The sequence below is a fragment of the Eucyclogobius newberryi genome, unplaced genomic scaffold (assembly GCF_026437365.1).
Source record: "Eucyclogobius newberryi isolate DKJ021-1_F unplaced genomic scaffold, fEucNew1.0.hap1 SCAF_22, whole genome shotgun sequence".
Classification (NCBI taxonomy): Eukaryota; Metazoa; Chordata; class Actinopteri; order Gobiiformes; family Gobiidae; genus Eucyclogobius; species Eucyclogobius newberryi.
Genome location: NW_027315857.1, coordinates 24,259,461 through 24,274,319, shown reverse-complemented (window position 1 = coordinate 24,274,319; position 14,859 = coordinate 24,259,461). Strand labels below are relative to the sequence as shown.

Below are 14,859 nucleotides of genomic sequence, written 5' to 3'. Positions count from 1 at the left end.
GCACAAATGTTTCCAAAAGTGCACAAATGTTCCCTAAAGTGCACAAATGTTACCAAAAGTGCACAAATGTTCCCTAAAGTGCAGATTAGGCAAACACATTTCTTCAAACGTGGCAAATGAAGTGTGAAAGTTTCAACTAATTCTGTCAAAGAACTGATGATAGGACTGGGGTCTTTAAGTGAGGCTAATTAGCGCATGAATTAGCTGCCTCATTGTGCTCAGCTTCCCCTGCGCCCCCTGCAGGCTTTATCTGGGACTTCTATGTGAAGCTTCTCGTGCTGGTTTATGTCAGATTTAGCCTTAGCTTCAAAGTGAGCGTTTATTCACAATGCAAGGTTCAAAAATGGATGAGAACAGAGCGACACCAAGCAATCCAGTTGTATATTTGTTCATTTTCATCAGAAATGGCAATTTTTTTACAGTATGAAACATAGAAACAGAAGAATGCGACAGTTTGCGTAAACATTTTCATCGAGCTTTGGCAAAGTTGTAAAAGAATTTAAAAAAAAAATCCCCTGATTGACCTGGTTTTATTCCTGGTTTTATTCCTGGTTTTACTCTTTCCACTAATTGATATTGCACTGATTATTTTTCCACTAATTGATATTGCACTAATTGATATTCCACAGATTGATATTGCACTGATTCTTATTGCACTAATTGATATTCCACTAATTGAAATTCCACTAATTGATGTTGCACTGATTCTTATTCCACTAATTGATATTAAATGATACATGTACTGAAAAAAAATGGGGAACATCAGTGAAGTGAAGCCAACAATGATCATGAAGACATGACTTGTTATTGTTATTGCACATAATTAGTTGATTACAATTGTTTGTCAAAAATCACTGCTGCGCAAAACTCTGGAAATCGATCCCAAATCCGACCAGAACTTCAAAAATCACTGCAAAAAAAAAAAAAAACACCTGCAGATTTTCTTTCCTCGATCGTTCTCCAGAGTCTGTTGTATCACCATAAACTTTATACGCAATTGTCATTTACAGTTTCCCACCAGAATCAATGTCACACTTAAAGGTGCACTACGTAACCTTTCCGTTTGTCCCCATGCAGATGCCATTGAACGAATCTCCGTGGAGACAAACACGCTCGCAGAGAGAGCGCGCGTGTTTTTCAAGCAATAAAAACACCTGTGACTGAACAAATGCAAGGTCGATGAGTTTAATGCCACGCCCTGGAACATGTCAGGCCAAACAACACATGGTGCGCCTTTAAAAACACCGCGAACGGACCCGTTACTATTGACGACTGAAGCCGAAAAAGTCTCACCTGCTTTCACTGAACGCCGCCGGCCCGACTGTCGAACTGAATAAAGTCCGACGGCGTCACGTGACCACAGTCAAAACCTCTTTCGTGGAAAAGGCATTGTGTGCCAGCGGCCAATCGGAACGCAGCTCTTATCGGCGCGGACCAATCGGCGGGCGGCTCTTATCTCCTGGACTTTACTGTACAGCGGGGAAAGTAGGTGAAGAATCAGGTGGAGAGGTCACATCTCACAGCTTGTTCCCTAAAATGCACAAATGTTCCCAAAAGTGCACAAATGTTCCCAAAAGTGCATAAATGTTCCCAAAAGTGCTCAAATGTTCCCTAAAGTGCATACTTGTTCCCTAAAGTGCACAAATGTTACCAAAAGTGCACAAATGTTCCCTAAAGTGCATACATGTTCCCTAAAGTGCACAAATGTTACCAAAAGTGCACAAATGTTCCCTAAAGTGCATACATGTTCCCTAAAGTGCACAGATGTTACCAAAAGTGCACAAATGTTCCCTAAAGTGCATACATGTTCCCTAAAGTGCACAAATGTTACCAAAAGTGCACAAATGTTCCCTAAAGTGCATACATGTTCCCTAAAGTGCACAAATGTTACCAAAAGTGCATAAATGTTCCCAAAAGTGCATAAATGTTCCCAAAAGTGCACAAATGCTGCCCAAATTGCACACATGTTCCCTAAAGTGCACAAACGCCCCCTTAAGTGAAGACATGTTCCCAAAAGTGCATAAATATTCTCTACAGTGCACAAAATGTTCCCAAAAGTGCATAAATGTTCCCTAAAGTGCTCAAATGTTCCCTAAAGTGCATACATGTTCCCTAAAGTGCTCAAATGTTCCCTAAAGTGCATACATGTTCCCAAAAGTACACAAATGTTGCCCAAATTGCACACATGTTCCCTAAAGTGCACACATGTCCCCTTAAGTGCACAAAATGTTCCCAAAAGTGCTTAAATGTTCCCTAAAGTGCTTAAATGTTCCCAAAAGTGCACAAATGATCCCTAAAGTGCACAAATGTTCCCAAAAGTGCACAAATGCTCCCTAAAGTGCACAAATGTTTCCAAAAGTGCACAAATGTTACCAAAAGTGCACAGATGTTCCCAAAAGTGCACAAATGTTCCCAAAAGTGCACAAATGTTCCCTAAAGTGCATACATGTTCCCTAAAGTGCACAAATGTTACCAAAAGTGCATAAATGTTCCCAAAAGTGCATACATGTTCCCAAAAGTGCACAAATGCTGCCCAAATAGAACACATGTTCCCTAAAGTGCACAAACGCCCCCTTAAGTGAAGAAATGTTCCCAAAAGTGCATAAATATTCCCTACAGTGCACAAAATGTTCCCTAAAGTGCTCAAATGTTGCCCAAATTGCACACATGTTCCCTAAAGTGCACACATGTCCCCTTAAGTGCACAAAATGTTCCCAAAAGTGCTTAAATGTTCCCTAAAGTGCTTAAATGTTCCCAAAAGTGCAGAAATGTTCCCTAAAGTGCAGAAATGTTCCCAAAAGTGCACAAATGCTCCCTAAAGTGCACAAATGTTTCCAAAAGTGCACAAATGTTCCCAAAAGTGCACAAATGCTCCCTAAAGTGCACAAATGTTTCCAAAAGTACACAAATGTTTCCAAAAGTGCATAAATGTTCCCTAAAGTGCTCAAATGTTCCCTAAAGTGCATACATGTTCCCAAAAATACACAAATGTTGCCCAAATTGCACACATGTTCCCTAAAGTGCACACATGTCCCCTTAAGTGCACAAAATGTTCCCAAAAGTGCTTAAATGTTCCCTAAAGTGCTTAAATGTTCCCAAAAGTGCAGAAATGTTCCCTAAAGTGCACAAATGTTCCCAAAAGTGCACAAATGCTCCCTTAAGTGCACAAATGCTCCCTAAAGTGCACAAATGTTTCCAAAAGTGCACAAATGTTCCCAAAAGTGCACAAATGCTCCCTAAAGTGCAGAAATGTTCCCAAAAGTGCACAAATGCTCCCTAAAGTGCACAAATGTTTCCAAAAGTGCACAAATGTTCCCAAAAGTGCACAAATGCTCCCTAAAGTGCACAAATGTTTCCAAAAGTACACAAATGTTTCCAAAAGTGCATAAATGTTCCCTAAAGTGCTCAAATGTTCCCTAAAGTGCATACATGTTCCCAAAAATACACAAATGTTGCCCAAATTGCACACATGTTCCCTAAAGTGCACACATGTCCCCTTAAGTGCACAAAATGTTCCCAAAAGTGCTTAAATGTTCCCAAAAGTGCGGAAATGTTCCCTAAAGTGCACAAATGTTCCCAAAAGTGCACAAATGCTCCCTTAAGTGCACAAATGCTCCCTAAAGTGCACAAATGCTCCCTAAAGTGCACAAATGTTTCCAAAAGTGCACAAATGTTACCAAAATTGCACAAATGTTTCCAAAAGTGCACAAATGTTTCCAAAAGTGCACAAAATGTTCCCAAAAGTGCTTAAATGTTCCCTAAAGTGCTTAAATGTTCCCAAAAGTGCAGAAATGTTCCCTAAAGTGCACAAATGTTCCCAAAAGTGCACAAATGCTCCCTTAAGTGCACAAATGCTCCCTAAAGTGCACAAATGCTCCCTAAAGTGCACAAATGTTTCCAAAAGTGCACAAATGTTACCAAAATTGCACAAATGTTTCCAAAAGTGCACAAATGTTTCCAAAAGTGCACAAAATGTTCCCAAAAGTGCTTAAATGTTCCCTAAAGTGCTTAAATGTTCCCAAAAGTGCAGAAATGTTCCCTAAAGTGCACAAATGTTCCCAAAAGTGCACAAATGCTCCCTTAAGTGCACAAATGCTCCCTAAAGTGCACAAATGCTCCCTAAATGCTAACAAATGTTCCCAAAAGTGCACAAATGCTCCCTTAAGTGCACAAATGCTCCCTAAAGTGCACAAATGCTCCCTAAAGTGCACAAATGTTTCCAAAAGTGCACAAATGTTTCCAAAAGTGCACAAATGTTACCAAAAGTGCACAAATGTTTCCAAAAGTGCACAAATGTTTCCAAAAGTGCACAAATGTTACCAAAAGTGCACAAATGTTACCAAAAGTGCACAAATGTTCCTAAAAGTGCACAAATGTTACCAAAAGTGCACAAATGTTCCCTAAAGTGCACAAATGTTACCAAAAGTGCACAAATGTTCCTAAAAGTGCACAAATGTTACCAAAAGTGCACAAATGTTCCCTAAAGTGCAGATTAGGCAAACACATTTCTTCAAACGTGGCAAATGAAGTGTGAAAGTTTCAACTAATTCTGTCAAAGAACTGATGCTAGGACTGGGGTCTTTAAGTGAGGCTAATTAGCGCATGAATTAGCTGCCTCATTGTGCTCAGCTTCCCCTGCGCCCCCTGCAGGCTTTATCTGGGACTTCTATGTGAAGCTTCTCGTGCTGGTTTATGTCAGATTTAGCCTTAGCTTCAAAGTGAGCGTTTATTCACAATGCAAGGTTCAAAAATGAATGAGAACAGAGCGACACCAAGCAATCCAGTTGTATATTTGTTCATTTTTATCAGAAATGGCAATTTTTTTACAGTATGAAACATAGAAACAGAAGAATGCGACAGTTTGCGTAAACATTTTCATCGAGCTTTGGCAAAGTTGTAAAATAATTTAAAAAAAAAGAAAAAAAATCCCCTGATTGACCTGGTTTTATTCCTAGTTTTATTCCTAGTTTTATTCCTGGATTTATTTCTAGTTTTATTCCTGGTTTTATTCCTGGATTTATTCCTAGTTTTATTCCTGGATTTATTTCTAGTTTTATTCCTGGTTTTATTCCTAGTTTTATTCCTAGTTTTATTCCTAGTTTTATTCCTAGTTTTATTCCTAGTTTTATTCCTAGTTTTATTCCTGGATTTATTCCTGGATTTATTCCTGGATTTATTCCTGGTTTTATTCCTGGTTTTATTCCTGGTTTTATTCCTAGTTTTATTCCTAGTTTTATTCCTGGATTTATTCCTGGATTTATTCCTAGTTTTATTCCTGGTTTTATTCCTAGTTTTATTCCTGGATTTATTCCTGGATTTATTCCTAGTTTTATTCCTAGTTTTATTCCTAGTTTTATTCCTGGTTTTATTCCTGGTTTTATTCCTGGTTTGGCGATGTTTCTTCTTCTTTTCTATACCTCGTTCAGGACGGATTCAGAGCTGGTTTTCATTTATTCACTTTTAAATCTGAATTCTGAGTTCCTTATTTCACCTTCTCTAGACCAGGATGAAGTTCCTCCTCCAGAAAAGTTACAGTGTGCGCGTTTAAACCCGGTTTAGACCTGGTTTAGTCTGATTTTGGACTTCGCCGCGTTCTGTCCCGATTTAAACGTAAACTGGCTGTAAACTGGCTTCGTACCGGATTATTCCTTCTTGCTCGAGAAACGTGATTAATTCAAGTTTTATTCCAGCGTGGTTCCTTATTTAGATCAAGTTAAACCTGTTTTAGGCTTGGTTTAGTCCTCGTTCAGTCCTGGTTTAGTCCTGGTTTAGTCCTGGTTTAGTCCTGGTTTAGTCCTGGTTTTGGCCTGGTTTTGGCCTGGACAGAAATAGTTTGGCACAGACCTTTTTAATAATGCACTTCCTTTTATCTATGATCATGATTAGGTAGGATTTCAACCCGATTTCCATCTGATTTTGATGTGATTTCCACCTGATATTGGTCTGATTTCAACCTGATTTCAACCTGATCTCATCCCGATTTGTACCTGATCTCCACCTGATTTACACCTGATTTCGATAAGATTTCCACCTCTTTCAGTCCAGTTTGGGACCCGGTTCAGTCCATCTAGAGTCTTGGTGGTCGTGCTTTAGTTGAAGTTCAGGTGCTGGTCTGGACTGTATCCGTACAGGGTTTTGTGGGTCTCGAACAGGTCCATGAGGCTCTGGAGGTAAAGTCCATGAAGGGACTCGATGTCTTCGTTTGTGGGACTCGGTTTGGACTTCACCGGGATGGGACTTCCAACTGGACCGGACCCGGATCAGAACCAGGAGCAAAGAAACAGACAAAAGAAACACAAAATCTGAACAATAGATTTGATCAGTCCTGGTCCAGACCTGGTCCAGACCTGGTCAAGTCCTGGTCCAGGCCTGGTCAAGTCCTGGTCCAGGCCTGGTCAAGTCCTGGTCCAGGCCTGGTCAAGTCCTGGTCCAGTCCTGGTCCAGACCTGGTCAAGTCCTGGTCCAGGCCTGGTCAAGTCCTGGTCCAGGCCTGGTCAAGTCCTGGTCCAGTCCTGGTCCAGTCCTGGTCCAGGCCTGGTCCAGGCCTGGTCCAGGCCTGGTCCAGTCCTGGTCCAGACCTGGTCCAGTCCTGGTCCAGACCTGGTCCAGGCCTGGTCCAGTCCTGGTCCAGTCCTGGTCCAGACCTGGTCCAGGCCCAGGCCTGGTCCAGTCTTGGTTCCCGATTTATATTCCCATTATGGCCTAAACTCTGACCATGATCTGATTTCTGGAGTAATCAGATTACATGTCATGTAACCAGTTCCACCTGATGTGAGTAATCTGATTCATATTATGCAAAAAAAGAAGCGCAAACTAATGTTAAAGTCAAAAATCAGACGCAACTGTTGTGTAATCTGATTAATCTGGTAATCTGATTCCGCTGGTCACGTGACAGAGACTGACCAATGGTGTGTACGGGTTTCCGGTAGGGCATCAGGCCGAAGCTGTACTGGAACACTCCTCGGGCATGAAACAGCGGCAGCGCCAATCCCATGATGCTTTGCAACCGGTTCTGGAAGAAAAGAAAAAACAAAAAGAAAAACAAACAGAAAAGCAGAAGAAAACAAAATGAATGATTACCATAGAATCCTCCTGCTCAGTGTTTAAGTACTTTTATTTTTTGCTTTTTACTTTATGTAGGAACAAAACTGAAAATAAAACAAATAAAATAAAAGGTGAATAAATGTGTAAATAAATAAATAATGCAAACACACAAAAAACACACTTGATTTTACATTTCTGCATAATTATTCTTTTTTATTATTATTATTATTAATTCTTTATTTTATATATATATATATATATATTTTAATATTTATTTACAAAGTCATCTGACCAACATAACGTGGTTTACTACTAATTAAAAAAAAAATGTTCCAAATGCTGGTGTGTGTTTGGGGGCGGACCTGCAGCGTCCTGAGGGCGGAGCCTCGGGGGTTTTCCATTTGGTCGTAAAGTTCATTTTCACCGAACGAGAAAACTGGAACCAGGTGCGCTCTGCAACACGGGACGGGAGTCAGGACCGCACCAACCGCTGCACCAACCACTCAACCACACATACTACAACCACACAACCGCCACACCAACCACACCGCAAAAAACACAACCACACAAACCACAACCTGCAACACGGGACAGGAGTCAGGACCGCTACAACCGCCGCACCAACCAAGCAACCACACAAACTACAACCACACAACCGCCACACCAACCACACCACAAAAAACACAACCACACAAACCACAACACGGGACAGGAATCAGGACCGCTACAACCGCCGCACCAACCAAGCAACCACACAAACTGTAATCACACAACAATCGCCACACCAACCACGCAACCACACCACAAAAAACACAACCACACAAACTACAACCACACAACAACCGCCACACCAACCACGCAACCACACCACAAAAAACACAACCACACAAACTACAACCACACAACAACCGCCACACCAACCACGCAACCACACCGCAAAAAACACAACCACACAAACTACAACCACACAACAACCGCCACACCAACCACGCAACCACACCGCAAAAAACACAACCACACAAACCACAACCTGCAACACGGGACAGGAGTCAGGACCGCTACAACCGCCGCACCAACCACGCAACCACACAAACTACAACCACACAACAACCGCCACACCAACCACACCGCAAAAAACACAACCACACAAACTACAACCACACAACAACCGCCACACCAACCACGCAACCACACTGCAAAAAACACAACCACACAAACCACAACAACCGCCACACCAACCACGCAACCACACCGCAAAAAACACAACCAAACAAACCACAACCTGCAACACGGGACAGGAGTCAGGACCGCTACAACCGCCGCACCAACCAAGCAACCACACAAACTGCAACCACACAACCGCCACACCAACCACACCGCAAAAAACACAACCACACAAACCACAACCTGCAACACGGGACAGGAGTCAGGACCGCTACAACCGCCGCACAAACCACGCAACCACACATACTACAACCACACAACCGCCACACCAACCACACCGTAAAAAACACAACCACACAAACCACAACACGGGACAGGAGTCAGGACCGCTACAACCGCCACACCAACCACGCAACCACACCACAAAAAACACAACCACACAAACTACAACCACACAACAACCGCCACACCAACCACACAACCACACCGCAAAAAACACAACCACACAAACTACAACCGCCACACCAACCACACCACAAAAAACACAACCACACAAACCACAACACGGGACAGGAGTCAGGACCGCTACAACCGCCGCACCAACCAAGCAACCACACAAACTACAACCACACAACAACCGCCACACCAACCACGCAACCACACCACAAAAAAACACAACCACACAAACCACAACCTGCAACACGGGACAGGAGTCAGGACCGCTACAACCGCCGCACCAACCAAGCAACCACACAAACTGCAACCACACAACCGCCACACCAACCACACCGCAAAAAACACAACCACACAAACCACAACCTGCAACACGGGACAGGAGTTAGGACCGCTACAACCGCCGCACAAACCACGCAACCACACATACTACAACCACACAACCGCCACACCAACCACACCGTAAAAAACACAACCACAACACGGGACAGGAGTCAGGACCGCTACAACCGCCGCACCAACCAAGCAACCACACAAACTGCAACCACACAACCGCCACACCAACCACACCGCAAAAAACACAACCACACAAACCACAACCTGCAACACGGGACAGGAGTCAGGACCGCTACAACCGCCGCACCAACCAAGCAACCACACAAACTGCAACCACACAACCGCCACACCAACCACACCGCAAAAAACACAACCACACAAACCACAACCTGCAACACGGGACAGGAGTTAGGACCGCTACAACCGCCGCACAAACCACGCAACCACACATACTACAACCACACAACCGCCACACCAACCACACCGTAAAAAACACAACCACAACACGGGACAGGAGTCAGGACCGCTACAACCGCCGCACCAACCAAGCAACCACACAAACTGCAACCACACAACCGCCACACCAACCACACCGCAAAAAACACAACCACACAAACCACAACCTGCAACACGGGACAGGAGTTAGGACCGCTACAACCGCCGCACCAACCAAGCAACCACACAAACTACAACCACACAACAACCGCCACACCAACCACGCAACCACACCGCAAAAACACAACCACACAAACCACAACCTGCAACACGGGACAGGAGTCAGGACCGCTACAACCGCCGCACAAACCACGCAACCACACATACTACAACCACACAACCGCCACACCAACCACACCGTAAAAAACACAACCACAACACGGGACAGGAGTCAGGACCGCTACAACCGCCACACCAACCACGCAACCACACCACAAAAAACACAACCACACAAACTACAACCACACAACAACCGCCACACCAACCACACAACCACACCGCAAAAAACACAACCACACAAACTACAACCGCCACACCAACCACACCACAAAAAACACAACCACACAAACCACAACACGGGACAGGAGTCAGGACCGCTACAACCGCCGCACCAACCAAGCAACCACACAAACTACAACCACACAACAACCGCCACACCAACCACACAACCACACTGCAAAAAACACAACCACACAAACTACATCCGCCACACCAACCACGCAACCACACCGCAAAAAAACACAACCACACAAACCACAACCTGCAACACGGGACAGGAGTCAGGACCGTTACAACCGCCGCACCAACCACGCAACCACACAAACTGTAATCACACAACAATCTCCACACCAACCACGCAACCACACCGCAAAAAACACAACCACACAAACCACAACACGGGACAGGAGTCAGGACCGCTACAACCGCCGCACCCACCACGCAACCACACAAACTACAACCACACAACCGCCACACCAACCACACCGCAAAAAACACAACCACACAAACTACAACCTGCAACACGGGACAGGAGTTAGGACCGCTACAACCGCCGCACCAACCAAGCAACCACAAAAACTACAACCACACAACAACCGCCACACCAACCACACAACCACACTGCAAAAAACACAACCACACAAACTACATCCGCCACACCAACCACGCAACCACACCGCAAAAAAACACAACCACACAAACCACAACCTGCAACACGGGACAGGAGTCAGGACCGTTACAACCGCCGCACCAACCACGCAACCACACAAACTGTAATCACACAACAATCTCCACACCAACCACGCAACCACACCGCAAAAAACACAACCACACAAACCACAACACGGGACAGGAGTCAGGACCGCTACAACCGCCGCACCCACCACGCAACCACACAAACTACAACCACACAACCGCCACACCAACCACACCGCAAAAAACACAACCACACAAACTACAACCTGCAACACGGGACAGGAGTTAGGACCGCTACAACCGCCGCACCAACCAAGCAACCACAAAAACTACAACCACACAACAACCGCCACACCAACCACGCAACCACACCGCAAAAAACACAACCACACAAACCACAACCTGCAACACGGGACAGGAGTTAGGACCGCTACAACCGCCGCACCAACCAAGCAACCACACAAACTACAACCACACAACAACCGCCACACCAACCACGCAACCACACCGCAAAAAACACGACCACACAAACCACAACCGCACAAACAACCACACACACCACCACACCAACCGCACAAACCACCACCACCACCACACTAACGCCACCACCAAAGTCAAACTGACCCGTGTTTCAGGGCCATTTTGATGAATCCTTTTCTGTTCTTCACCTGAAAAACACAATCAACAAAGATCAAACTAGTCTAGAAGATTAGTCGCCGTTTTTCTGTCTGTCCCACATCTCCTTTAACTTTCTCCTTTAACTTTCTCCTTTAACGCTCTCCTTTAACGCTCTCCTTTAACGCTCTCCTTTAACGCGCTCCTTTAACACGCTCCTTTAACACGCTCCTTCAACACGCTCCTTTAACACGCTCCTTTAACACGCTCCTTTAACACGCTCCTTTAACCGCTCCTTTAACACGCTCCTTTAACACGCTCCTTTAACACGCTCCTTTAACACTCTCCTTTAACACGCTCCTTTAACACGCTCCTTTAACACGCTCCTTTAACACGCTCCTTTAACACGCTCCTTTAACACGCTCCTTTAACCTCTTCCAGAGTCACGTGGCGCTGGGTTTACAGAGAGCGGCGTGTACATGTACATCTTGTACTTCAACACCCTGGGAAGACAGTAAAAGTACAGGACATGTGCCGTTCCAACACTCGTCCAACAAGGATGAAACTGTTTGTGCATCACGGGTAAAGTCCATCACGTGAGACGTTTCATGTGGGTCCACTCAAGACGCGGCGCCACAAGCAGAACCACCACCAGACACATCGTTATGGTGACACGTGGTGACACGTGGTGACACATCGTGACATGTGGTGACACGTGGTGACACGTGGTGACACGTAGTGACACATCGTGACACGTGGTGACACGTGGTGACACGTGGTGACACGTGGTGACACGAGGTGACACGTGGTGACACGTGGTGACACGTGGTGACACGTGGTGACACGTGGTGACACGTGGTGACACGTGGTGACACGTGGTGACACGTAGTGACACGTGGTGACACGTGGTGACACGTGGTGACACGTAGTGACACGTGGTGACACGTGGTGACACGTGGTGACACGTGGTGACACGTGGTGACACGTGGTGACACGTGGTGACACGTGGTGACACGTAGTGACACGTGGTGACACGTGGTGACACGTGGTGACACGTGGTGACACGTGGTGACACGTAGTGACACGTGGTGACACGTGGTGACACGTGGTGACACGTGGTGACACGTGGTGACACGTGGTGACACGTGGTGACACGTGGTGACACGTGGTGACACGTGGTGACACGTGGTGACACGTGGTGACACGAGGTGACACATGGTGACACATGGTGACACGTGGTGACACATGGTGACATGAGGTGACATGTGGTGACACATCGTGACACGTGGTGACATGTGGTGACACATCGTGACACATCGTGACACATTCTGATGAATAACCCGTGGGTGGCGTGGGGCCCGTGTAGGACCTGCAGAGTGAGGGCTCCGGGTCGAGCGTCCAAGGCCTCCGAAGCTCCGCCCACGGCGATCACGGCCACGTTTCCTCCTCCGGGACGACTCATCAGGTGAGACAGGCTGGACTTGCAGCTGGACACCAGGCCTGGACAGACACGGGCAGAGAACGTGAGCACGAGTCTGGGACGAGTCCGAGTCCGGGACGAGTCCGAGAGCTAAGGAGAAAGTGACAGAAGCATTGAGAGTGGCAGCAGGTGAGTCCAGTCCTAGTCCTGGTCCTGGTCCTGGTCCTGGTTCTGGTCCTGGTTCTGGTTCTGGTCCTGGTCCTGGTCCTGGTTTCAGGGTTCAGAATAAGCGGTATCGCATTGCAAAATGCGAGGCAATTTCTCTCAAATGCGATGCATTCGTCATAAAAAGTGTGTTTGTATCGCAGCTTTTGCGATACAAAAATGTGTGTTCAATTGTATCACCAAAGCGCCTAAAAGTACTGATCACTCGTCAATCGATGGTCAATAACAGCATGACACATGTAGGACGCTGTGTTGTCATGACGAGTCCCGCTGCTGTCTCAGATTGAGTCTGAAAGTGGGAGGAGCCACGTGCGGTAAAGTTAGTGTCACAGGTTCAGACTTCTGAGGTCAATAGCTCCTAAACACAAAAGTCTTTCATCATTCACATTGCCAAAATATTCATATTTACACTGCAGTGACACAACCTCGTTTTTAACAATCAGATGCGTATTTTGGGCGCAGCGAATTACACTGATCTGAATGTGCAGCCGGAGCCGAGTGCTTAGGGACCGTCATCAAATAGCAAAACTAAAAATGGAACGTCAAATAGAGCGGTACAATTTGAATAACACATAAAATACACCATGATGGAAACACCACAGCAACATTTATTTTTCCATAAGAAGCTTAATACATATTTTTTCTGAGTGTAATGACAATTAATATGTAAATGAGACTCCTGCAAATAGTCATCTGATTGATGATGATGTGGAAGAAAGTTGTAAATGAGGCCATCTGACTTTGTGTTAATTTGTTCAACAACTAATTTTTATTTGCAATATTTCTGTTTTATTTAAAGATTTTTTTTTTTAAGTGTTAAAAAGTTAATTTGTTAAGAGTTTTTTTTTTTTAATAAAATGTTTACAAATACATTTTAAATAAATAATCGTGTTATATCAATGGAAAATATTGATTGTTAGTCACTTTCGTGTTTTGCTATGCAATTATCAAATTGCTATACAAATTTCGAAAAATTAAGGGATTGTTTAGCAGCGCCGCTATACAAGTGAAAATCCTTCATCTGAACCCTGGGTTTGGTCCTGGTTTGGTCCTGGTTTGGTCCTGGTTTGGTCCTGGTTTGGTCCTGGTTTGGTCCTGGTTTGGTCCTGGTTTGGTCCTGGTTTGGTCCTGGTTTGGTCCTGGTTTGGTCCTGGTTTGGTCCTGGTCCATTCAGAGTTTTGTACCAGAGTTCAGGTGGGCGTGGCAGGTGGATCAGCCAATCAGAGACCAGCATGTTCTGTCCATATCACAGAGGCTCAAATGAAGGTAAAAGTACAAACACATGGTCCAGTCCTGAGCTCTGAGGACGTTCTTCACACCAAACACAGAGAGACACTGACCGGTCCAGACTGTGGTGCTGGAGGCCCCCGGAGCCCAGACTGTGGTGCTGGAGGCCCCCGGAGCCCAGACTGTGGTGCTGGAGGCCCCCGGAGCCCAGACTGTGGTGCTGGAGGGCCCCGGAGCCCACCACAAGCCTCTGTGATGTTTACATGTTTAGTTATGACACCAGCACGTCACAGTCCTGGTCCAGTCCGGTCCTGGTCCAGTTCTGGTCCAGTCCGGTCCTGGTCCAGTCCGGTCCTGGTCCAGTCCGGTCCCGGTTCTGACCTCCACACATGATGTAGTCCCTGAAGAGTGGGACCCTGAACCAGAACGGCAGCATGAGCAGGTGAGGAGTGAGTCCAGGGAACTGAACCGAGAAACCTGTGGCTTCAGTGCAGAAGTTCCCGAAGCCTCCGGCCACGAGCACGCCTGGAAACACAAGACAACAGGGACTGAACCGGGACTGAACCGGGACTGAACCAGGACTGAACCAGGACTGAACCGGGACTAAACCGGGACTAAACCAGGACTAAACCGGGACTGAACCAGGACTAAACCGGGACTAAACCGAGATTAAAAGGCGACTAAAA

General features: G+C 45.8%; 1 protein-coding gene across 1 annotated transcript in view; it reads right to left on the bottom strand.

Annotated features, from left to right (window-relative positions):
* Nucleotides 1–4,812: 4,812 nt before the first annotated feature.
* The window catches only part of LOC140371656 (2-acylglycerol O-acyltransferase 1-like), an 11,889-nt gene continuing 1,842 nt past the window's right edge, over nt 4,813–14,859 (bottom strand). Inside the window, exons 4-10 of the mRNA XM_072458840.1 lie at nt 14,555–14,698; nt 12,671–12,801; nt 11,311–11,354; nt 7,407–7,497; nt 6,904–7,012; nt 5,999–6,244; nt 4,813–5,965 (exon numbers count right to left, since the gene is read on the bottom strand). Of these exons, the coding sequence (XP_072314941.1) occupies nt 6,090–6,244; nt 6,904–7,012; nt 7,407–7,497; nt 11,311–11,354; nt 12,671–12,801; nt 14,555–14,698 (674 nt within the window). The 3' untranslated portion in view covers nt 4,813–5,965; nt 5,999–6,089. The remainder of the gene's footprint in view (nt 5,966–5,998; nt 6,245–6,903; nt 7,013–7,406; nt 7,498–11,310; nt 11,355–12,670; nt 12,802–14,554; nt 14,699–14,859) is intronic.